Consider the following 22,474-nt stretch of genomic DNA (forward strand, 5'->3'; position numbering starts at 1 on the left):
CCTGTTCAACATATTCATAAATGATCTGGAAAAAGGGGTAAACAGTGAGGTGGCAAAATTTGCAGATGATACAAAACTACTCAAGATAGTTAAATCCAAAGCAGACTGCAAAGAGTTACAAAGAGATCTCTCAAAACTGGGTGACTGGGCAACAAACGGCAGATGAAATTCAGTGTTGATAAATGCAAAGTAATGTGCACATTGGAAGACAACCCCAACTATCCATATCAAATGATGGGGTCTAAATTAGCTGTTACTGCACAAGAGAGAGATCTTGGAGTCATTGTGGATATTTCTCTGAAAACATCCACTCAATGTGCAGCGGCAGCCAAAAAGCTAACAGAATGCTGGGAATCATTAAGAAAGGGATAGATAACAAGACAGAAAATATCATATTTCCTGTATCTATATCCATGGTGCGCCCACAGCTTGAATCCTGCGTTCAGATCTGGTCACCTCATCTCACCAAAGATACATTAGAATTGGAAAAGGTTCAGAAAAGAGCAAGTGAAATGATGAGGGGCATGAACGGCTTCCGTATGAGGAGAGATTGAAAAGCCTGGGGCGTTTCAACTTGGAAAAGAGACGGCTAAGGGGAGATATGATTGAGGTCTATAAAATCTTGACTGGTGTGGAGACAGTGTATATGGAAGTGTTATTTACTTCTCACAAAACAAGAACTAGGGGTCACCCAATGAAATTAATCGGCAGCAGGTTTAACACAAACAATAGGAAGGATTTCTTCACACAACGCACTGCCAACCTGTGGAACTCCTTGCCAGGGCCAGCTCTAGGTTTTTTGCTGCCCCAAGCAAAAAAAAATGTTGGCTGCCCCCCACCCCAGCCCTGGGCTCTCCCCCCCACTGCACCCTCCTGCCGCCCCAGCCCTAGGCTCCCCTCCGCACCCCCCTGCCGCCCCTGCTCTGGGCTCCCCCCTTCCCCCCCACCAGTGCCCTCCCCCCACCCCGCACCCCCCTGCTGCCCCAGCCCTGGGTCACTGGTAACTCACTCCCAGGGCGGGTCATTCAGCAGGAATTTTGGATGTGCACAGAACACAGGATTGGTTCCCATATGGTTACAGAACTGCAGTAAAGTGGAACCATTTTCAGCTTGTGTGATTGGAGGATATCTGGATGCAGATTATAAGACTGTCCTACAGAAATGAGGAAAAGTTGAGGTGCCTTTATTATTCTTTTGTTCCACTCTTTGTTTTCTATGGGGAATTTGCCAATGCGATATCACTGTCTTCCAAATGGAGCTTGAGCACTCCTGAATTTTGAGGTGTTCAAATCTGGAAGGCAGGTGCTAGATTCCCTTTCTGAATATTAGCGAAATCTGGAAAGGAAACGTCAATTTCTGCTTCCATGGCTCAGAAATGGAAATCCTCCTACATGCCCAGTACTGTATCTAAAGCTGCCCAGGTCCACAGCCTCCCCTCCCTTAGTTTTCATTTTAAATTCTAGTGGGATCCACGTACCTGCCTTGCTAGGCTTCAGATAGAGAGGTGCAAGTGTGTTATACCAACAGAATAAAAACCAGCAGGATCTTATTAAGAGGGATAGGCAAAGATGCCACATTTATTGCAAATGTAACGATAAAGCAAAAGATAAAAGTAAACAACGTTGTTTGACTACTTATTTCTTATACATGCACACACACACACACACATATATATATATATATATAGAGAGAGAGAGAGAGAGAGAGAGAGAGAGAGAGAGAGAGAGAGAGAGGTTCATTCCCACAATCATTCATTCAAGTTCTGTATAGGTGTTATAGTCACCAGCCTAGAAGTTGCTCATGCCAAGTTACTGGCCAGGTATCTTGGTCATGAGGATGGAGCCGAGTCTGTGTCAGGTGCACCTGATGCTCCTGGAAGTTGGCAGCAGAACCAGAGACTCAAAGTCCTCAGTCTTTAGAGTCCATTCTTATAGGAATTAGTTCCTATGTTAGTCTACGGGAGCTGTTTCATCCTGCTGTTGCTGACTCAATCAGCAGATGGCACATTCCTGTCCAAAGTGGCACATTCCTGGTGGCTCCAAACTGTCCAAAGTTTGTGTTTCATCCTTCCAGGTGATGGGGTGGGTCCCAGTTTACCCTCCGGGGGTTTCTGGTCATCCACTTGACACATTCTTCGGCCGATGGATACTCCCTTTCTAGGCTGGCACCTCCCTAACCATCCATGTATATCAAGCATTCATCAGCATACATTCCATCCCTTAACCATATTTTAATTTACTGTCTCCACCACTTTCGGGGTGTGTGCTAATTCATTTGAGACTCCCGGCCCTTTAATCCCAGAGGGTGGGGGTCTGTCCTAGGAGCCATTGAATGAAGTGAAAGTCACTTAACAGCTTATAGTGTTTGTTTGCATTGTATCATTTACTTCAAGAACAAAGTCAGTTAACTTGTTTGTAAGTTTTACACAGTGATAAAGTATCTTTCACAGGACAGATACAATCAATGGTTTCTACAGACAGGAGCTTACACGTTTTAAACAGAAGACCCAAGAGATTTTTGTACTTGGTGAAACTGTTGGATTTTAAAGTGTGGGGGACAAATGATGAGGGGGTCACTGTCACTTGGGGGAATCACGGTTAGTACCTTCTTTTACATCCCCCCACTGTCCATTTAGTCCCCCCCAATTCCTTCTTTGGGGGTAGGGTGACCAGATGCAGGGAAGAAACTATCGGGACACATGGGGGGGGGGGGGGGGAGGGGGTGCCGCCAGCAGAGTCCTGCTGTCTGAGCAACACACAACAGCCCGGTGCGTCCGGCTGGTATCGGGACAAACTGCGTCCCGCCCACAGACCGGTCGGGACGGCTGGTCACCCTATCTGGGGCTGTCTTCTGAAGGGGAGAGCTGGGGCAAACCCGCCTGCCCTGGGCACACTTGTCCCCCGTTCCCGGGCCCCCCCCGCTCTACCAGCCAGCTCTCCATTCACAGCAGGGTGCAGCGCATGGGGTCTCCGCTCCCTCCCTCCCTCCCCCGTTGATAGCGGGCGAGGGAATGCTGGGAAATGTAGTTCCTTCCCTGCTCCAGGGCTGGCACTATAGGCGGGAGCTAACGAAGGAACTGCAGCTCCCAGGCCCCCCCATGGGCTCTCAGCTCCCAGGCTGGGTCCCCGCTGCGGCTCGGCGGCTGCAGTTCTGCAGGGTTGTGGGAGGGGAGGAAGTGAGTGTTATGGGGCGCTGTGGCCAGCCCCCCAGCAAAATAAAATACATAAATAAAAAGGATGGTCGAATGCCGCCCCTGCAAATGTGCCGCCCCAAGCACCCGCTTGCTTTGCTGGTGCCTAGAGCCAGGGGATGTTGTGAAGCCAAGACTGTAAATGGGTTCAAAAAAGAACTAGATCAGTTCCTGGAGGATTGGTCCATCAGTGGCTATTAGCCAGGATGTGTGGGGATGGTGTCCCTCGCCTCTGTTTGGGAGAAGGTGGGAATGGGCGACAGGGGCTGGATCACTTGATGATTCCCTGCTCTGTTCATGCCCTCAGGGACACCTGGTGTTGGCCGCTGTTGGCAGACACTGGGCTGGATGGACCCTTGGTCTGACCCAGTAGGGCCGTTCCTATGCTCTTCAGTTCTCATGTGTGCCAGGGGCCGTGATCACGTGGGTTTGTTATGATAGGGTTGCTCACAAGTGCCAGGGCCGTGATCACGTGGGTTTGTTATTGTAGGGTTGCTCACAAGTGCCAGGGCCGTGATCACATGGGTTTGTTATGATAGGGTTGCTCACAAGTGCCAGGGCCGTGATCACGTGGGTTTGTTATCGTAGGGTTGCTCACAAGTGCCAGGGCCGTGATCACGTAGGTTTGTTATGGTAGGGTTGCTCACAAGTGCCAGGGCCGTGATCACGTGGGTTTGTTATGGTAGGTTGCTCACAAGTGCCAGGGCCGTGATCACGTGGGTTTGTTATGGGTAGGGTTGCTCACAAGTGCCAGGGCCCGTGATCACGTGGGTTTGTTATGGTAGGGTTGCTCACAAGTGCCAGGGCCGTGATCACGTGGGTTTGTTATGGTAGGGTTGCTCACAAGTGCCAGGGCCGTGATCACGTGGGTTTGTTATCGTACGGTTGCTCACAAGTGCCAGGGCCGTGGTCACGTGGGTTTGTTATCGTAGGGTTGCTCACAAGTGCCAGGGCGTGATCACGTGGGTTTGTTTATCGTAGGGTTGCTCACAAGTGCCAGGGCCGTGATCACGTGGGTTTGTTATCGTACGGTTGCTCACAAGTGCCAGGGCCGTGATCACGTGGGTTTGTTATCGTAGGGTTGCTCACAAGTGCCAGGGCCGTGATCACGTGGGTTTGTTATCGTAGGGTTGCTCACAAGTGCCAGGGCCGTGATCACGTGGGTTTGTTATCGTAGGGTTGCTCACAAGTGCCAGGGCCGTGATCACGTGGGTTTGTTATTGTAGGGTTGCTCACAAGTGCCAGGGCTGTGGTCACACAGGATTGTTATCGGTCACAGTTTAGCCCCCATGTAGGGGGCGGCAGTTCTATGGGGTGGGGACACCTGGTCACTCTTTGGGGAGACATCCCTGATTTGCTCTGCTTCCTTTCCCAGTTCTGCCCCAGAGCGGAAGCTGCTTTTCGCCCCAGATTCATCCCTCAGGGGTCCGGCTCTTCTCTAAAGCCCATTCCTGGGATCAGGGCAGGTCTGGGCGTTGGGCCCTGCCCCCCTCAGCGTCCCCTATTTCCTCCAGCCCAGAGCGAGTGAGCAGACGGTTGCCCCCACAGCGGGGGCGCAGTCCCCCTGAGGTTCCCCCCCCCCGTGACAACAGCCCCACTGGGCCGTGGGATGGAGGGAAGGGGGCCGGACAGTGGCAGCCGCAGAGCCTGGACAGAGGGAAGGGGCCGCAGGTTGGTGACACAGGTGGCCAGTCCTGGACGAACCGCTGTGAACCTTCGGCGTTCATTGTGGTTACCGGCAGGTGTCTCTGTCGCGCCGAGGACGAGACCTGGCTGACGGAAACCCCTGGGCAGTGGTGGGAGCTCAAGGGACCCTTTGAACCCATAGGAGCATTTTAAAGAGCAGTGGGTTTCCCAGTGGGTCCCTAGGGAGAGGTGGGCGTCAGCTCCTCTGGGGCAGCAAGAACTCAGCCTGCTGTGCTTGGCAAGCAGGAGGGGACGGATGGTGCTCTGCGATGTGCCTGGCACGCCAGGACAGACTGGCCAGGGGCCCGCGACTCGCAGCCCACGGGGCTTGGGACACAGCAAACACCTGCGTGGGGTTCAAAGGACTGTTCCTGGCCAGGGCGGGGGGGTGGGGTGCATCTTGGCCAAAAGCCACGTCCCACATCGGTCACTGTTCGCACATTTTGCTTGTGTGACCCACCGATCGGCGTGTGTGTGTGTGCATGGGTGTGTGTGCTCGTGCATGGACGAGTGTGCGTGCCTGGGTATGTGTGCGTGCACACATAAGCATGCGCGTCCACTCTGTGCCTGGTGCCCGGCGGCCTTGTCTTCACTGGGATTGCACGCTGGGTGGTAACTCGAGGTCAGGCCCCACCTCCCCTCTGTAAGGACAAGGCCGCGTCCCCTCTCAGCCGGGGGAGCTGCCCGCGGCATCGCGGCTGGTTTGCAGGGCCGGCTTTAGGACTTGCGGGGCCCGATTCGAATACCTGGCGGCGGTCCAGGTCTTTGGTGGCACTTCGGCGGTGGGGGGTCCGCGCCGTGTCTTCCGCGGCACTGAAGGACCCCCCGCGGCCGAAATGCCACCGAAGACCCTGGAGCAGGACCCCCTCCCCCCCGCCAAAATGCCGTGGAGCGGACCGCTGCTGGGTGAGCCTAGGGCGCAGGGCCCTCTTACCCGCATGGCCCGATTCCGGGGATTCGGGGGAATCGGCCTAAAGCCAGGCTTCCCTGTCCCGGCGAGCGGCCTGTCCCGGGGCCGCACACGAGCGCTGAGCTCTCTGGGGCTTTCACACCCGCGGCTGGTTAGTAGAAAACGCACCAGGACGGCTCGCCCCAGAGCCCCTGGCATGACCGCCGCTGCCTGAGTGTGCCGGGAGCCTGAGCCCCTTGCTGCGGGGGGCGGGGGGGGGGGGCTGAGCCTGTCACTGGGGGGGGGCTGAGCCTGTCACTGGGGGGGGGGGGGCGCTGAGGCTGTCACTGGGGGGGGCTGAGGCTGTCATGGGGGGGGCTGAGCCTGTCGCTGGGGGGGGGGGGGGGGGGCTGCCCCCAATGTGACCGACACAGGGACCCTGCCTGAGTGTGCCGGGAGCCTGAGCCCATCGCTGGGGGGGGGGGGGGGGGGGGGCTGACCCCCATTGCGGGGGGGGGGGGGCTGATTTCCCCCTGGGGGGGCGGGTCTGAACCCAGCAGCAGCATTTTCTGCCCTGCCCGGAGCGTGTCGCTCCCAGCCGGGCCCCCCCCCGCGCCGGCAGAGGCGGGTCCGGGGGCGGGTCCATGGGCTCCCCCCCCCCCCCCCATCCCGGGCCGCTCTCCCCGCCCCCCCGGGGGTTGGGCTTCCTGGGTCAGCGCCGCGGCTGCATCCGCGCCCGGCCCCGCTGATGCTCCCGGCCCGGGCGGGGGGAGCCCGGGGGCCGCGCTGGGCTGGAGCCGGAGCCGGGGCCGCGCAGCGCCGAGCTCCGCCGGCGGGAGGGAGCTGCTGCGCCGGGGCCGGCAGGTGCGGGAGGGGCCGGGCCGGGGGCGCTGCGGGACCGCGGGCGGGGGGAGGGCAGGAGGGGATGGGGGGCAGTGCGGGGGGGGGAGGGCGCAGCCATGGGGCAGGAGCAGGGGGGTGACTAAGATCTGAACATCCCACAGTCCCCCCGCCCTCCCAGAGCCCCCCACCCGTCCCCCCACCGCCCTCGGTGTCTGCAGTGGGGACAGAGACCCCAGGGGCTGTGGTCAGCCCCACAGGCCCATCCCGCCCGGTATCTTGACCCCTCCCTGACCCCCGAGTCAGCCCCACAGGCCCATCCCACCCAGTGTCCTGCCCCCTCCCTGACCCCCGAGTCAGCCCCACAGGCCCATCCCGCCCAGTATCCTGCCCCCTCCCTACCCCCCTGGGTCAGCCCAACGGGCCCATCCTGCCCAGTGTCCTGTCCCCTCCCTGCCCCCCTGGTCAGCCCCACGGGCCCATCCTCTGCCCAGTGTCCTGCCCCCTCCGTGCCCCCCGGGTCAGGCCATGTCCCCCGGAGCAGGCCGGGGCTGGGTTCAAACCGTGGGACATTCCCGGTAGCAGATATTCTCCTGGTGCGTCGCACGTCCTGATCTCGCCTGTCCCCCGTCCCCGAGCAGGATTTCTGATCCCCGGACCGGACGCGCTCTCCCGGATGGAGCGAGGGGCAGAGCCGGGGGTCCCGGGTCCCCGGGGCGCTGAGGAGACCCCGAGTGATGCCCGCACAAGGTGAGGAATCACTTAAACCGGCTCAGAAATTCACCCCTGGCTTCCTGGGGTCTTTACATCCTGGGCAGTAACAGAAGGGGCTTTACAGGCCTTCCAGGGGCTGCCCCAGCCCCCGCCGCGTGTCGTGGTTTTACAACCTCCATTTTGTGTGTGTTCCTAGCGACTTGTAGAGTCTGTCTCCATCCCTGGATGCCTGCCGGTCTGTCCGTCCATAGACCTCTGTGTCTGTCTGTCCCTGGATGCTGTTTCCAGGCCCAGAAGTGCTGGGATCAGGCCCCACAGACAGCCCAGGCTGGGCCCTGACTACGCCCCCGCGTCCGTCTGTCCCACTTTCTAGGTCTTACTCTGTCCCTCTGCCCCCGCCAGCCCCGGGCTGCCTCGGCTGCTGCTCAGAGCTTGCCCAGAAGCAGCCGAGAGAAACCAGCCTGGATGGGGTCAGCCTGCCGGCAGCTCTGAAACTCACTGCTCTGGTCACTTTCACTTTGCCCCCTTGGGAGGCGCTGAGCAGCAGCAGAGGCCCCGGATCCATGTCTGCAGGCTCAGGAAGGCAGCACAGCGAGCTGTTTCAGATGCTAGCGGTGGAAACCTGCGTGGGTTCCTGGCTCAGGGTCCTCCCCGACCAGGCCCCGATTCCCCACGGCGAGGGGATAATTCCTGCTTTGATCTCTCTGGTTTGTTCCCTTTTCCAAGCAGGGACGGCTCGGGTCTGAATCCCTCTCTCTGTCCCATGGGGGCTCCAGGCGGTTCACAGACAGACCTGGGACTGAGCTGAGAACTTTACTTCACCGGAGAAGGGAAATACCCATCTCCCCTGGGGCAACCATGAAATATGGAGAAAAACGACAGCCCAGTAGGGAGTAAATGAGAGGACTGGAAACGCGGAGGCTGTGCAGAGCGCACGGCAGGGCCGTAAGCCCGGGGTTACCCTGTGGCTGTACGATAAACCCCCAAGCAGAATGAAAATACAGCTCAGCGGTTAATAAACCCTGCAGGGGGTGGGGGTGATTTTCCGCCCCGTGAGAACACTGACCACGATCCTTCCCCCGCAGGTGATGGGCCGGCAAGCGAGGCTGAGGAGGGGGATCCCCAGCCGGAAAGGCACGTGCGAGCGGGACCCACTCAGGATCGTACCGGGACAGCCCCAGGAGAGTGATCCGCCCAGCCCGGGTGCCCGCGAGAGCCAGCGGGAAAACGCTGCTGGGGAGAGAGACGCAGACCCGGCTCCCCGCGGGGTGAGCGAGGAGCTGAACGAATCCACGATCCAGGCGGTGGGGATGCCCCGTGGCTCTGTCCTGGCTCCCCGCGGGGCAGGCGAGGGGCTGAATGAATCCACGATCCAGGCAGTGGGGACGCCCCCACAGCTCTGTCCCAGCTCCCCACAGGGCAGGCGACGAGGGGATGAACGAATCCATGATCCGGGCGGTGGGGACGCCCCACAGCTCTGTCCTGGCTCCCCGCGGGGCAGACGAGGGACTGAATGAATCCACGATCCAGGCGGCGGGGACGCCCCACAGCTCTGTCCCGGCTCCCCACGGGGCAGGCGAGGGGCTGAACGAATCCACGATCCGGGCGGTGGGGACGCCCCACAGCTCTGTCCCGGCTCCCCGCAGGGCAGGCGACGAGGGGATGAACGAATCCACGATCCGGGCGGTGGGGACGCCCCACAGCTCTGTCCCCGGCTCCCCGCAGGGCAGGCGACGAGGGGATGAACGAATCCACGATCCAGGCGGCGGGGACGCCCCACAGCTCTGTCCCCGGCTCCCTGCGGGGCAGACGAGGGACTGAACGAATCCATGATCCAGGCGGCGGGGACGCCCCGCGGCTCTGTACCAGCTCCCCACGGGGCAGGCGAGGGACTGAATGAATCCACGATCCAGGCGGCGGGGACGCCCCGCGGCTCTGTCCCAGCTCCCCACGGGGCAGGTGAGGGGCTGAACGAATCCACGATCCGGGCGGTGGGGACGCCCCGTGGCTCTGTCCCGGCTCCCCACGGGGAGGCGAGGGACTGAATGAATCCACAATCCGCGTGGCAGGGACGCCCCGTGGCTCTGTCCCGGCTCCCCAGCCGGGGATCGGCGCCCCAGCGAGAGCTCCCCGGGCCCCTGGCCCCCGGACGGCAGTACGCCTGCCCCGAGTGCGGCCGGGCCTTCGGGCAGAGCTCCCACCTGACGCAGCACCTGCGCATCCACACGGGCGAGCGGCCCTACGTCTGCTCCGACTGCGGCCGGGCCTTCAGCGCCAGCTCCAACTTCCTGGCGCACCGGCGCACCCACACGGGCGAGAAGCCCTACGACTGCTCCGTGTGCGGGCGCAGCTTCCGCGCCAGCTCCACGCTGCAGCGGCACCGGCGCCTGCACACCGGCGAGCGCCCCCCTACCGCTGCGGGCACTGCGGCCGCACCTTCTCCCAGAGCTCCTCGCTGGCCAAGCACCGGCGCCTGCACACCGGCGAGCGGGCCCCTACCGCTGCGGGCAGTGCGGGGAGGCCTTCGCAGTGCAGTCGGGGCTGGCCGCCCACCGGAGCCGGCACACGGGCGAGCGCCCCTTCGCCTGCCCCGACTGCGGCAAGGGCTTCCGGCGCAGCTCCGACCTGGTGCAGCACCAGCGCGCCCACACCGGGGAGCGGCCCTTCCGCTGCGCCCAGTGCGGCGCCGGCTTCAACCTGGCCTCCACCCTGGTCAACCACCAGCGCAGCCACACCGGCGAGCGGCCCTACCGCTGCCAGCGCTGCGGGGCCAGCTTCGCCCGCAGCTCCACCCTGGCGCGCCACCGGCGGGGCCACGGGCCCGAGGGCGCCGGGCAGGGCGGGCGGCAGGAGGCAGAGCCCGCCCCCCAGCCGGGCCCCCTGAATCAGGGCTCCTGCCCCCCGCCCCAGCATGGCCCCCTGGGTAACGGCTCAGAGCCCCTCTCTGGCCAGGACACCCTCACCCAGCAGAGCCCCCTGGGTAACGGCTCAGAGCCCCTCTCTGGCCAGGACACCCTCACCCAGCAGAGCCCCCTGGGTAACGGCTCAGAGCCCCTCTCTGGCCAGGATACCCCTCACCCAGCATGGCCCCCTGGGTCACAGCTCAGATCCTGCCCCCCAGCAGCCCCCCATGGGTCATGGGTCTGATCCTACCTCCGACCAGGGTTTCCCCAGCCAGCCCCCCGTGGGTCACAGGTCAGATCCTGCCCCCCAGCAGCCCCCCACGGGTCATGGGTCTGATCCTGCCTCCGACCAGGGTCTCCCCAGCCAGCCCCCTGTGGGTCACAGGTCAGATCCTGCCCCCCAGCAGAACCCCCTGAGTCAGGGCACCATAGATCAGGGCCCGGCCCCCCAGCCTGGCACTATGGGTCATGGGTCAGATCCTGCCCCCCAGCACGGCCCCCCAGCTCGTCCCCCCGCCCCCCAGCCGGGCGAGCGCCCCTACCCGTGCCTGGTGTGCGGGAAGCGGTTCTCCCGCAGCTCCAACCTGGTGGCCCACCAGCGGATCCACGCGGGCGACAAGCCGTTCCGGTGCCCGGAGTGCGGGCGGCGGCTTCCTGCGGGGCTCCAACCTGCGGACGCACCGGCGGCTGCACACGGGCGAGCGCCCCTACCCCTGCCCCGAGTGCGGCAAGCGCTTCGGCGACACCTCTGTGCTGGTCAAGCACCAGCGCATCCACAACGGGCGAGCGCCCCCACCGCTGCCCCCGACTGCCCGCGCCGCTTCAGCCAGGCCTCGGACCTGGTGGCCCACCGGCGGGTGCACACGGGCGAGAAGCCCTACGTCTGCGCCGAGTGCGGGCGCGGCTTCAGCCGCAGCTCCAACCTGCTGACGCACCGGGCGGCTGCACCGCGGCGAGCGCCCCTACCCCTGCCCCCAGTGCGGCAAGAGCTTCGGCCAGAGCTCCGACCTGCTGCAGCACCAGCGCACCCACACCGGCGAGCGCCCCTTCGCCTGCGCCCAGTGCGGCAAGGCCTTCAGCAAGGGCTCGACCCTCACCGGGCACCAGCGCATCCACACGGGCGAGCGGCCCTTCGCCTGCCCGGCCTGCTGCAAGCGCTTCCGCCACAGCTCCCACCTCACCGCCCACCTGCGGGTGCACGCCCGGGAGCGGCCGCTGTGAGCCGGAGAGATCCCCGGCCCTGCTCCCCGGCTCTCACCACGCTACCCACCTCTATGCACGCCCGGGAGCAGCCGCTGTGAGCCGGAGAGATCCCCGGTCCTACTGTGCACACCCGGGAGCGGCCGCTGTGAGCGCGAGACCTCCGGCCCTACCCCCCGGTCCTACTGTGCACGCCTGGTCCGGCCCTGCCCCGGCTCACTGCACCGCCCGCCTCTGTGCACGCCTGGGAGCGGCCGCTGTGAGCCGGAGAGATCCCCGGCTCTACTCCCCGGCTCCCACCATACTACCCACCTCTATGCACGCCCGGGAGCGGCCGCTGTGAGCCGGAGACCCCCGGCCCTGCCCCCCGGTCCTACTGTGCACGCCCGGGAGCGGCCGCTGTGAGCCAGAGAGATCCCCGGCCCTACTCCCCGGCTCTCACCACGCTACCCACCTCTATGCACGCCCGGGAGCAGCCGCTGTGAGCCGGAGAGATCCCCGGTCCTACTGTGCACACCCGGGAGCGGCCGCTGTGAGCCGGAGACCTCCGGCCCTACCCCCCGGTCCTACTGTGCACGCCTGGTCCGGCCCTGCCCCCTGGCTCCCACTGCACCGCCCGCCTCTGTGCACGCCTGGGAGCGGCCGCTGTGAGCCGGAGAGATCCCCGGCTCTACTCCCCGGCTCCCACCATACTACCCACCTCTATGCACGCCCGGGAGCGGCCGCTGTGAGCCGGAGACCCCCGGCCCTGCTCCCCGGTCCTACTGTGCACGCCCGGGAGCGGCCGCTGTGAGCCGGAGACCCCCGGCCCTGCCTCCTGGTCCTACCCGACCGCCCACCTCTGTGCACGCCTGGGAGCGGCCGCTGTGAGCCGGAGAGATCCCCGGCCCTGCCCCCCTGGTCCTACCCGACCGCCCGCCTCTGTGCACGCCCGGGAGCGGCCGCTGTGAGCCGGAGACCCCCGGCCCTGCCCCCTGGTCCTACTGTGCACACCTGGGAGCGGCCGCTGTGGGCCGGAAAGACCTCCGGCCCTGCCCCCCTGGTCCTACTGTGCACGCCTGGTCCGGCCCTGCCCCCTGGCTCCCACTGCACCGCCCGCCTCTGTGCACGCCCGGGAGCAGCCACTGTGAGCCGGAGACCCCCGGCCCTGCCCCCCTGGTCCTACTGTGCACGCCCGGGAGCAGCCACTGTGAGCCGGAGACCCCCGGCCCTGCCCCCCTGGTCCTACCCGACCGCCCACCTCTGTGCACGCCTGGGAGCGGCCGCTGTGAGCCGGAGAGATCCCCGGCCCTACTCCCCGGCTCCCACCACACTACCCACCTCTATGCACACCCGGGAGCAGCTGCTGTGAGCTGGCGGAGCCCTGGGGGGTGCCATGTACTGCCCCACAGCCACATCAGAGGGCGCATGCCCAGGAGAGGTAGCCCTGAGACACGCCCCCCCACAGCTCTGTGACGGGAGTGTGGGCTGGTGGGTTAGAGCCAGGGGCGGGAGGCTGGGAGCCAGGACTCCTGGGTTCTCTCCCTGGCTCTGTTTTACATTCTCCAATCCTGGCTCTTGGCACTGATTTCCCTGAGGACCTGACCCCGGGCTTTGTCCCTGTGGGGGCTGCCCCCCAGTTTTGCCTTGGCTGGCTAGGGCTGCTTTTAGAGGTCATAGGCTCCAGGCTGGAGGCGGACGTGGGCGCTACAGGCCCAGGGCAGGGCCCTGCTCCCAGAGTCAGGGTATTACAGCAGAGTCTCAGCTTGCATTTAACAAATGCTGTCAGCTCTCTTGGATGTGGAGAAATGCACCAAAACGTGACCCTGCCACCTGCCTGAATGTGCCGAGAGCCTGAACCCGGTGCCGCGAGGGGCAGCTGCCCTGAGTGTGCCGAGAGCCTGAACCCGGTGCCGCGAGGGGGCGGCTGCCCTGAGTGTGCCGAGAGCCTGAACCCGGTGCCGCGAGGGGGCGGCTACCCTGAGTGTGCCGAGAGCCTGAACCTGGTGCCGCGAGGGGCGGCTGCCCTGAGTGTGCCGAGAGCCTGAACCCGGTGCCGCGAGGGGGCGGCGGCCCTGAGTGTGCCGAGAGCCTGAACCCGGTGCCGCGAGGGGGCGGCGGCCCTGAGTGTGCCGAGAGCCTGAACCCGGTGCCGCGAGGGGCGGCGGCCCTGAGTGTGCCGAGAGCCTGAACCTGGTGCCGCGAGGGGCGGCTGCCCTGAGTGTGCTGGGAGCCTGAACCCGGTGCCGCGAGGGGCGGCTGCCCTGAGTGTGCCGAGAGCCTGAACCTGGTGCCGCGAGGGGCGGCTGCCCTGAGTGTGCCGAGAGCCTGAACCTGGTGCCGCGAGGGGCGGCTGCCCTGAGTGTGCCGGGAGCCTGAACCCGGTGCCGCGAGGGGCGGCTGCCCTGAGTGTGCCGAGAGCCTGAACCCGGTGCCGCGAGGGGGCGGAGCCTGAACCCGGTGCCGCGAGGGGGCGGCTGCCCTGAGTGTGCCAGACGCAGTGACACTGCTTGAGTCTGCACAGAGCCTGCGCCTGTCCCAGCGAGGGGGGGGGGGATCTCCTCCTGCCCCACTGCGTGGGGCACCCAGCGGACGGGAAGTGGCAGGAACACACGGCTTCCCTGTTCCCCTGGGGTGACGCGGGGGAGGTCCCGGGGTGTGGGGCGGGGGCCGGTCAGCGCTCGGCTGTGCCCAATGATTCACAGAGAGCGGCTGAGTGTGCACAGGCCCCTGTGTGGCGATTCGGGCCCAGCCCCACGGCGGCTCGTTCCCCACCGGGGAGTCCACGCAAAGGGGGTTTCCAGCAGAGGGGGGGGATTCTGTTGATTTCCCCCCTTGTGTAAATAAATGTGATGTGCAGAATTCAGCTCCGGAGTCCGGACTCCTGACTGGTGAACATGGAGCCTGCCTGGGGCAGGGGCCTGTCCCCTCTAGGGGGCGCCGGCTCCCACCCGGCCCCAGGGCAGGGACTGGCTGGCTCAGGGGGGCGGGGAATGGGGCAGGGGCCTGTCCCCTCTAGGGGGCGCCGGCTCCCACCCGGCCCCAGGGCAGGGACTGGCTGGCTCAGGGGGGCGGGGAATGGGGCAGGGGCCTGTCCCCTGTGGGGTGCCGGCTCCCATCTGGCCCCAGGGCAGGGACGGGCTGGCTCAGGGGGGCAGGGAATGGGGCAGGGGCCTGTCCCCTGCTGGGCGCTGGCTCCGATCCGGCCCCAGGACGGGGACTGGCTGGCTCAGGGGGGCAGGGAAAGGGGCTGGGGGCCTGTCCCCTGCGGGGCGCTGGCTCTGATCTGACCCCAGGACGGGGACTGGCTGGCTCAGGGGGGCGGGGAAGGGGGCCTGTTCCCTGTGGGGTGCTGGTTCTGTGAATCCGCCAGCCGCTTGGGTTTTGCTGCTGGGACATGTTTTGCCGCCAAGCCCTGGCGCTGGGGTGAGGCACCGACGCGGGTGATGATTACAAACAGTTCTTTATGATCCATATTGCAGCAATGCCCTGGCCTCGGGTGCTCGGAGCTGTACGGCCAGCAAAGGAAAGGGGCAATTTCCCATAGCCCTTAGTTCCCTGCCTTGGCGTGCGGCCCTGGGCGGGACAGCGCGGGGGGCGCGGAGGTGAGCCAGTGAACCCGGGGGCAGCGGAGTTGGAGAGCAGAAATCAATTGGCAATCAGTGGGGCCCCCAGGTTCTCAAGGGCCAGACGACGTTTCCGAATCAAGTCATGTGTCCAGCCATGGGACGCGATCTGCAAGGAACCCAGGCGTCCGCGTGGAAAATCCGGCCTGGGGGAAAAACAAGGGAATGAGCGAAAACGGACCGGGGGGTGGAGGGAAAACCTGCTGATGTTGGTAAAGGCATTAGCTAGGGGAAAGGCGGGGGTCACCCCCCCCCCAGAAACCCCACTGGGGGGCGGAGGGGAGACTGGCGGTACTGGGAGCTGGGGAAGTCGGCTGGAGTACCTGCTGTGGCCACGGGGGGGCGGATCTGCTCCCCCAGAAATCCCCAGGTGCGGAGTGGGGGCTGTGTAGGGGGGCAGGGGGTCGCTGCACTTACCGGACCCACGGGATCATCTGTCTTCGGGCACCTCTTCCTCTGGGGGAGGAGAAGGGGGCAGGTTAGTCAGTGCATGGGGAGGGGGGGTGTCCCCCCCAGCCCGGTGTCAAGGGGGTTTGCGAGGGGGTATGCCACAATGAGGAAGGGGGCACAGGGAGCTCCCAGGGGCATGTCTCCCATGGGGAAGGGAGTGCGTGGGGGTGGGACAGGGAAGACCTGGAGTGGAGCCCCAGGGAGAGGGGGCCCCAGGAGGTGTATCCCCGACAGGGAGGGGGCAGGGGGAATGGGGGGGCTCCTGGAGGGGGGATCCCTGTGGGAAAGGGGAGCCCAGAGGCATAGCCCCTTGGGGAGGGGCAGGGAGAAGGCCCAGGGGGCTCCTGGATAGGGGAGCCCGGGGGGGGCAAGACCCCAGGGGCATATCCCCCCAGGACCCCACTCCCTGTATAAAGGGGGCGCCAGGGGGGTCTCTCACCTGAGACCAGGCCCAGTCTGGACTGTCCCAGCGTCCAGCCAGCTGCAAAGACACAAGCGGTGGGTGAGTTCGGGAGACGAGTTGTGACCGTTCTCAGCCCAGCTGATCCCCCCCCCCCCCCGAGCCGGCGCCCGAGCCCCCTGCCCTGCCCCACTCTTACCTCGTCTCCTCCACAGCAGCAGCACCCCCGCCAGGCCGGCCAGGCCCCCCAGCACCGCCAGAGTCACCCCGGCCACGGTCTTGAGGGAAACACCCCCTCTGTCCGACCGGCTCCTGGGGGCTGGGACAGAGCCATGGGGAGAACGGTTAGAAATGGGGGTGGGAGGCTCCCGGCAGCAGGGGGCTGGCAGGGCAGTGGGGGGAAGGGGGCACTGGGGGGATCCCGGTGGCAGGGCAGTGGGGGGAAGGGGGCAGTGGGGGGTCTCTGGGGGGATCCCGGTGGCAGGGCAGTGGGGGGAAGGAGGTGCTGGGGGGGGCTCTGGGAGCTATCCCGGTGGTAGGGCAGTGGGGGGAAGAGGGCTCTGGGGGGATCCCAGTGGCAGGGCAGTGGGGGGGAAGGAAGCGCTGGGGGGATCTGGAGGGATCCTGGTGACAGGGCAGTGGGGGGAAGGGGGCACGGGGGGATCCTGGTGGTAGGGCAGTGAGGGGAAGGGGGTGCTGGGGGGGCTCTGGGGGGGTCCTGGTGGCAGGGCAGTGGGGGGAAGGAGGCTCTGGGGGGATCCCGGTGACAGGGCAGTGGGGGGAAGGGGGCACTGGGGGGGATCTGGGGGGATCCCGGTGACAGGGCAGTGGGGGGAAGGGGCGCTGGAGGGTCTCTGGGGGGATCCCAGTGGCAGGGCAGTGGGGGGAAGGGGGCTCTGGGGGGATCCCGGTGGCAGGGCAGTGGTGGGAAGGAGGCGCTGGGGGGGTTCTGGGGGGATCCTGGTGGCAGGGCAGAGGGGGGAAGGAGGCTCTGGGGGGATCCCGGTGGCAGGGCAGTGGGGGGAAGGGGGCGCTGGGGGGGCTCTGGGGGGATCCCGGTGGCAGGGCAGTGGGGGGAAGGAGGCGCTGGGGGGGTTCTGGGGGGATCCCGGTGGCAGGGCAGTGGGGGGAAGGGGCGCTGGAGGGTCTCTGGGGGGATCCCAGTGGCAGGGCAGTGGGGGGAAGGGGGCACTGGGGGGATCTCGGTGACAGGGCAGTGGGGGGAAGGAGGTGCTGGGGGGCTCTGGGAGGATCCCGGTGGCAGGGCAGTGGGGGGAAGGAGGCTCTGGGGGGATCCCGGTGGCAGGGCAGTGGGGGGAAGGGGGCACTGGGGGGATCCCGGTGACAGGGCAGTGGGGGGAAGGGGGCACTGGGGGGATCCCGGTGGCAGGGCAGTGGGGGGAAGGGGGCACTGGGGGGGCTCTGGGGGGATCCCGGTGGCAGGGCAGTGGTGGGAAGGGGGCTCTGGAGGGATCCCGGTGGCAGGGCAGTGGGGGGAAGGGGGCACTGGGGGGGCTCTGGGGGGATCCCGGTGACAGGGCAGTGGGGGGAAGGGGTGCTGGAGGGATCCCGGTGGCAGGGCAGTGGGGGGAAGGGGGCACTGGGGGGGCTCTGGGGGGATCCCGGTGACAGGGCAGTGGGGGGAAGGGGTGCTGGAGGGTCTCTGGGGGGATCCCGGTGGCAGGGCAGTGGTGGGAAGGGGGTGCAGGGGGGGCACTTACCCCACGCAGTCTCCAGCGGCGTCTCGAGGTCCCCGTGCCTGGCCTGGCACCGCACCCCCTGGGCCTCTGCCTCGGGCGCCCCCAGGCGGCTCTCGCGCTGGTAGGTCCCGTCCCCGCTGGGCAGCCCCGTGCCCGCCTCAGCCCCCGGCAGCGTCGCGTTCCCCCGCAGCCAGGACACCTCGATGTCCCGCGTGGGGAACCCCCAGGCCTGGCACCCCAGAGTCAGCCAGCCCGGGCGCCCGGGGGTCGGGCGGGACCAGGCCTGCAGCTGGGGGGCGGCTGGAGGGAAAAGACAGTGTGAGCCCAGCCCCACATCTGTGGGGTCACCCCTCCCCCTTTCCTTGGAATCACCACAGCCCCTGATCTGTGGGGTCACCCCAACCCGAGGTCGCCCCTCCTCCAAACCATGGAGTCACCCCTCCTCCCGGCCCCCTAATCCATGGGGCGATGACCCCTGCTCAGGTAGGCCCTGTTCCATGGAGTGAGTGCCCCACCCCTAGCCCCGTTCCATGGGGTGACCCCTGCCCAGGCCCCGTTCCATGGGGTCACTGCCCCCCCAGACCCCGTTCCATGGGGTGACCCCTGCCCAGACCCCGTTCCATGGGGTCACTGCCCCCCCTAGCCCCGTTCCATGGGGTGATCCCTGCCCAGGCCCCGTTCCATGGGGTGAGTGCCCCCCCAGACCCCGTTCCATGGGGTGACCCCTGCCCAGGCCCCGTTCCATGGGGTCACTGCCCCCCCAGACCCCGTTCCATGGGGTGACCCCTGCCCAGGCCCCGTTCCATGGGGTCACTGCCCCCCTAGCCCCGTTCCATGGGGTGACCCCTGCCCAGGCCCCCTTCCTCTGGGGTGACGCCCCCCGGCCCTCACCTGCCCTCCTGGCCCAGGCGCGCCGGCTGTGCAGGAATTGAGCCAGCCACTCCAGGCAGGTGTCCCCCCAGGTAGTGGTGCAGCCGCTCCCCGAACTCGGGCTGGGCGTCCCAGCGGCGCCGCGTGGCCTCGGCCCAGGACAGAGCCGCCAGCCAGCGCCGGTTCCCCCGGTCGAACATCACCAGGTCCTGCCCGTCGTAGCCAAACTGGTACCAGCCGCGAACCACCCCCCCGGGCTCCTGCTCGCAGCCCAACGCCCACTGCAGCGTGTGGTGGCCTGGGGACGGAGCCACGTGTCAGGCCACGGGCCACGGGGGGCTGGGGGGAGCATGGGGCCACAGGGTCAGGCCACGGGCCACGGGGGGTTCTGGGGGGGGGGCATGGAGCCACAGGGTCAGGCCACGGGCCGCAGGGGTCTGGGGGGGGTATGGGGCCACAGGGTCAGGCCATGGGCCACGGGGGGTTCTGGGGGGGCATGGGGCCACAGGGTCAGACCACAGACCATGGGGGGAGCCATGCACCAGGCCATGGGGGGATCTCGGGGGAGTCAGGGTGCTGGGGGATCGGGGGGCTCTGGGCCAGTGGTTCAGGATGCTATGGGTCGGGGGGGCAGAGCTGGGGGGCTCAGGGCACTCGGGGCCCAGGGGATCAGGGTGCTGGGGGGCTCAGGGCTGGGAGGTCATGGTGCTGGGGGTCTGGGAGGGGGCAGAGCTGGGGGGCTCAGGGCACTCGGGGCCCAGGGAGAGGATCAGGGCGCTGGGGGGCCTGGATGCTGGGGGGTCGGGGGCTCAGGGCACGGGGGGCCGGAGGGGAGGGTCAGGATGCTGGGGGGTTGGGGGGCTCAGGGCTGGTGGGGGTCAGAGGGCTGGGGAGTCGGGGTGCTCAGGGCTGGAGGGTCAGGGTGCTGGGGGTTGGGGGGGCAGAGCTGGGGGGCTCAGGGCCGGGAGGTCATGGCGCTGGGGGGCCAGGATGCTGGGGGTCGGGGGGCTCAGGGCTGGAGGGTCAGGGCGCTGGGGGTCGGGGGGGCAGAGCTAGGGGGCTCAGGGCCGGGAGGTCATGGCGCTGGGGGGCCGGGATGCTGGGGGTCGGGGGGCTCAGGGCTGGAGGGTCAGGGCGCTGGGGGCTGGGGGGGGCAGAGCTGGGGGGCTCAGGGCCGGGAGGTCATGGCACTGGGGGGCCGGGATGCTGGGGGTCGGGGGGCTCAGGGCACAGGGGGGTCAGGGGTCGCTCACCCTGCGTCTGGTTGCTTCTCTGTTTGAGGATCTCCACGTTGCGACGGAACCAGTCCTCCTTGGCGGCCCGCGAGGCGCCCCCCTGGCGCCAGTACTCGGGGCCCAGCCCCTCGCGCACCCAGGGCTGGGCGGGCACCTTGGCGCGGGTGGCGCGGTCGTAGCCGTCGATGGGGGCCCCATCCAGCAGCCCGGCCGCCCCGAACTCCAGCAGCCCCGAGGCGTCATAGGTGCCCACGTAGTGGTAGGCCAGGGAGTGGGGCCCGCTGGAGGCTGCGCCGCGGCGGGAGAGGGGGTGAGTTCGGGGAGGGACACAACCGCCCCCCCGCACGGTGCCCCCCACCTGCCCCCTCCAGCACAGCACCCCCTGCTGAGTCCCCCGCCCCGCTCCCTGCAGCACAGGCCCTGGCACCGCCCTGGGCACCGAGGCAGCCCGGATTTCCTGCTGGGGTGAGGGTGCCCCCAGCCCCCTCTCCCTGGAGCTCTCCCTCTCCTCACACCCCACTGCTCCGGCCCTGACCCCCGAGTGCCCGGCCGTTCACCCCCCTGACCCACCTGGCTCAGCCAGGCCGAGTAGGGGCCACAGCGCCAGCAACACCAGCAGCAGGGGTTTCCGGGGCCCCATCCCCACGGCAGCGATCAGGGACCCAGGCGTCCGGGAGCAGGGTGGGGCAGGAGCCCCCAGCCGGGCGGGGGGATGTGGTGGGGGTGCGTGTCCAGGTAGGGGAAGCTCGGCCCAGCAGGACCCAGCCCAGGTGCCGAGAGTGAAAATGAAAGTGGGTGACGGGCAGGGGAGGAGACTTGGTAGCTCTGATCATTAACCCTGCCTGGGACCCAGGTCGGCCTGCAGGGCCAGTGGGGGTCCCTGGGAGCTGCAGGGAGCGGGGTGGGGGCAGCAGGGGGCTCTCCCCGGGCAGTCAGGGCTCCCCATGGCCCCAGGGCGGCGCTAGGGGCTGTACTGCAGGGGGCGGGGTGGGGGCAGCAGGGGGCTCTCCCCGGGCAGTCAGGGCTCCCCATGGCCCCAGGGCGGCGCTAGGGGCTGTACTGCAGGGGGCGGGGCGGGGGCAGCAGGGGGCTCTCCCCGGGCAGTCAGGGCTCCCCATTGCCCCAGGGCGGCGCTAGGGGCTGGGCTGCAGGGAGCGGGGCGGGGATATGACGAAGTGGGGGTTTATTCATCTTGTTATGTTGCATGGGAGTCTTACTGTCCTATACTAATACTGTGTGTGCCTCAGTTTTCCTTTGTGCTGCACCAATCCTTGGTGGGAATTGGGGGGTGTGATTTTGCTGAGGCCCTGGGGCAGGTGGGCCCAGCTGTTTGCACCTGTGTAACTTGAGAGCCAGGAGGGGTGTGTGACCAGGTGACACCTTTTGCCAGGTGGGGGATTTTCTTGTTTTCCAATGGTTTGCATGCTGAGGGGGTGGGACTCAGTTTCCCTGGGTGTCCCAGCCGGTCCTGGCCAGTGGGAGGACAATGGGCTGTGGGGAAAGGACCCCGGTGACCTGACCAGCCGGTTCCAGCCAGAGGGGCCAGAGGACAGAAGAGGGGAGAGGGGGCCCAGTGACCCTGTTTCCCTGGAGAGAAGACAATGGACAGAGGCGGGGCCTGGGGCCGGTGATCTCAGATGCCCAGCTGGGAGCAGGGGGGATCGGGGCTGGAGAGGGGGAGCAGGCAGAGCCCACCTGGATGCAGAGAGACTGGGATGTGCTGGGCTGAGGGAGGCCAGTCCTCAGGGTCAGAGAGTTTCCTGTGCTGTGTTCAACGCTCAATAAACCTCCTGTGTGATGCTGGCTGAGAGTCGCTCTAGGCTAGAGAACAGGGCGGGGGGGGGGGGGGGCATCGTCCCTTCCGGGGTGAAGGCCCGGGGGGTCCAGAGCGAGGGGACTCCCTGAGGGGGCCCACGGCAGAGACAGACGTGCTAAGGCTCAGAGAGGTGCAGCTCCAGGAGGTGGAGGGGCCTGACCCCGAGAGAGAGTGGCCCCCCGAGAAGGGCTGTCGCACTGAAAGGGGCACCCCCCACGGACCGCACGGGGCCAAGAGTGGGCACGATCTGTGAGTCCGTGACACCCGGGAAGACAGACAAAGAGGAGAGGAGGGTCAAAGAGGGGTGTCTGAGGTCCAGGCACTGAAGTCTGGCAGTCTGCGTGGGGGGACTGGAGGAGGGGGGAGTCCAGGGCGTCTGGCCCAGGACTCCCCAAGACGGACTTGGCTGAAAGTCACTGATTTCTGTGCTAACAGGCTCTGCCCTAGGCCGCGTTCCTGTCACCTGATAAACCTTCTGTGTCCCCGGCTGGCTGAGAGTCACGTCTGACTGCGGAGTGGGGGTGCAGGACCCTCTGGCTTCCCCAGGACCCCGCCGGGGCGGACTCGCTGTGGGAAGGGCACGGAGGGGCATATGCTGAATGCTCCCAGGAGAGACCCAGGAGGTGAAGCCATGTGAGCTTCTTGCCCTGAAGACAGTCTGCTCCGAGGGAGAGAAGGCTCCCCAAAGTCCTGACTGGCTTTGTGGGGAGCAGTTCCAGAGCATCGCCCGGGGACTCTGGGACAAAGGGGCAGCAGGGGGCTCTCCCTGGGCAGTCAGGGCTCCCCATGGCCCCAGGGCGGCGCTAGGGGCTGGGCTGCAGGGGGCGGGGCGGGGGCAGCAGGGGGCTCTCCCCGGGCAGTCAGGGCTCCCCATGGCCCCAGGGCGGCGCTAGGGGCTGTGCTGCAGGGGGTGGGGCGGGGGCAGCAGGGGGCTCTCCCCGGGCAGTCAGGGCTCCCCAGGGTGGCGCTAGGGGCT

General features: G+C 66.4%; 1 protein-coding gene and 2 pseudogenes across 1 annotated transcript; 1 reads left to right on the forward strand and 2 right to left on the reverse strand.

Moving 5' to 3' along the window:
• Positions 1-5,816, reverse strand: part of LOC135974830 (class I histocompatibility antigen, F10 alpha chain-like) — a 15,929-nt pseudogene extending 10,113 nt beyond the window's left edge.
• Positions 5,817-7,882: 2,066 nt separating this feature from the next.
• On the forward strand, positions 7,883-14,267 carry LOC101935635 (zinc finger protein 345-like). Its single transcript, XM_065563854.1, has 7 exons — positions 7,883-7,945; positions 8,405-8,623; positions 9,476-9,716; positions 9,766-10,356; positions 10,800-11,064; positions 11,155-11,417; positions 11,740-14,267. Exons 1-7 carry the CDS (start codon positions 7,883-7,885, stop codon positions 11,763-11,765), a joined length of 1,668 nt encoding a protein of 555 aa, XP_065419926.1. The 3' UTR covers positions 11,766-14,267.
• Positions 14,268-14,845: 578 nt separating this feature from the next.
• On the reverse strand, positions 14,846-20,487 carry LOC101935357 (class I histocompatibility antigen, F10 alpha chain-like; annotated as a pseudogene).
• Positions 20,488-22,474: the final 1,987 nt, after the last annotated feature.

Source organism: Chrysemys picta, chromosome 12, assembly GCF_011386835.1.
Source record: "Chrysemys picta bellii isolate R12L10 chromosome 12, ASM1138683v2, whole genome shotgun sequence".
Classification (NCBI taxonomy): domain Eukaryota; kingdom Metazoa; phylum Chordata; order Testudines; family Emydidae; genus Chrysemys; species Chrysemys picta.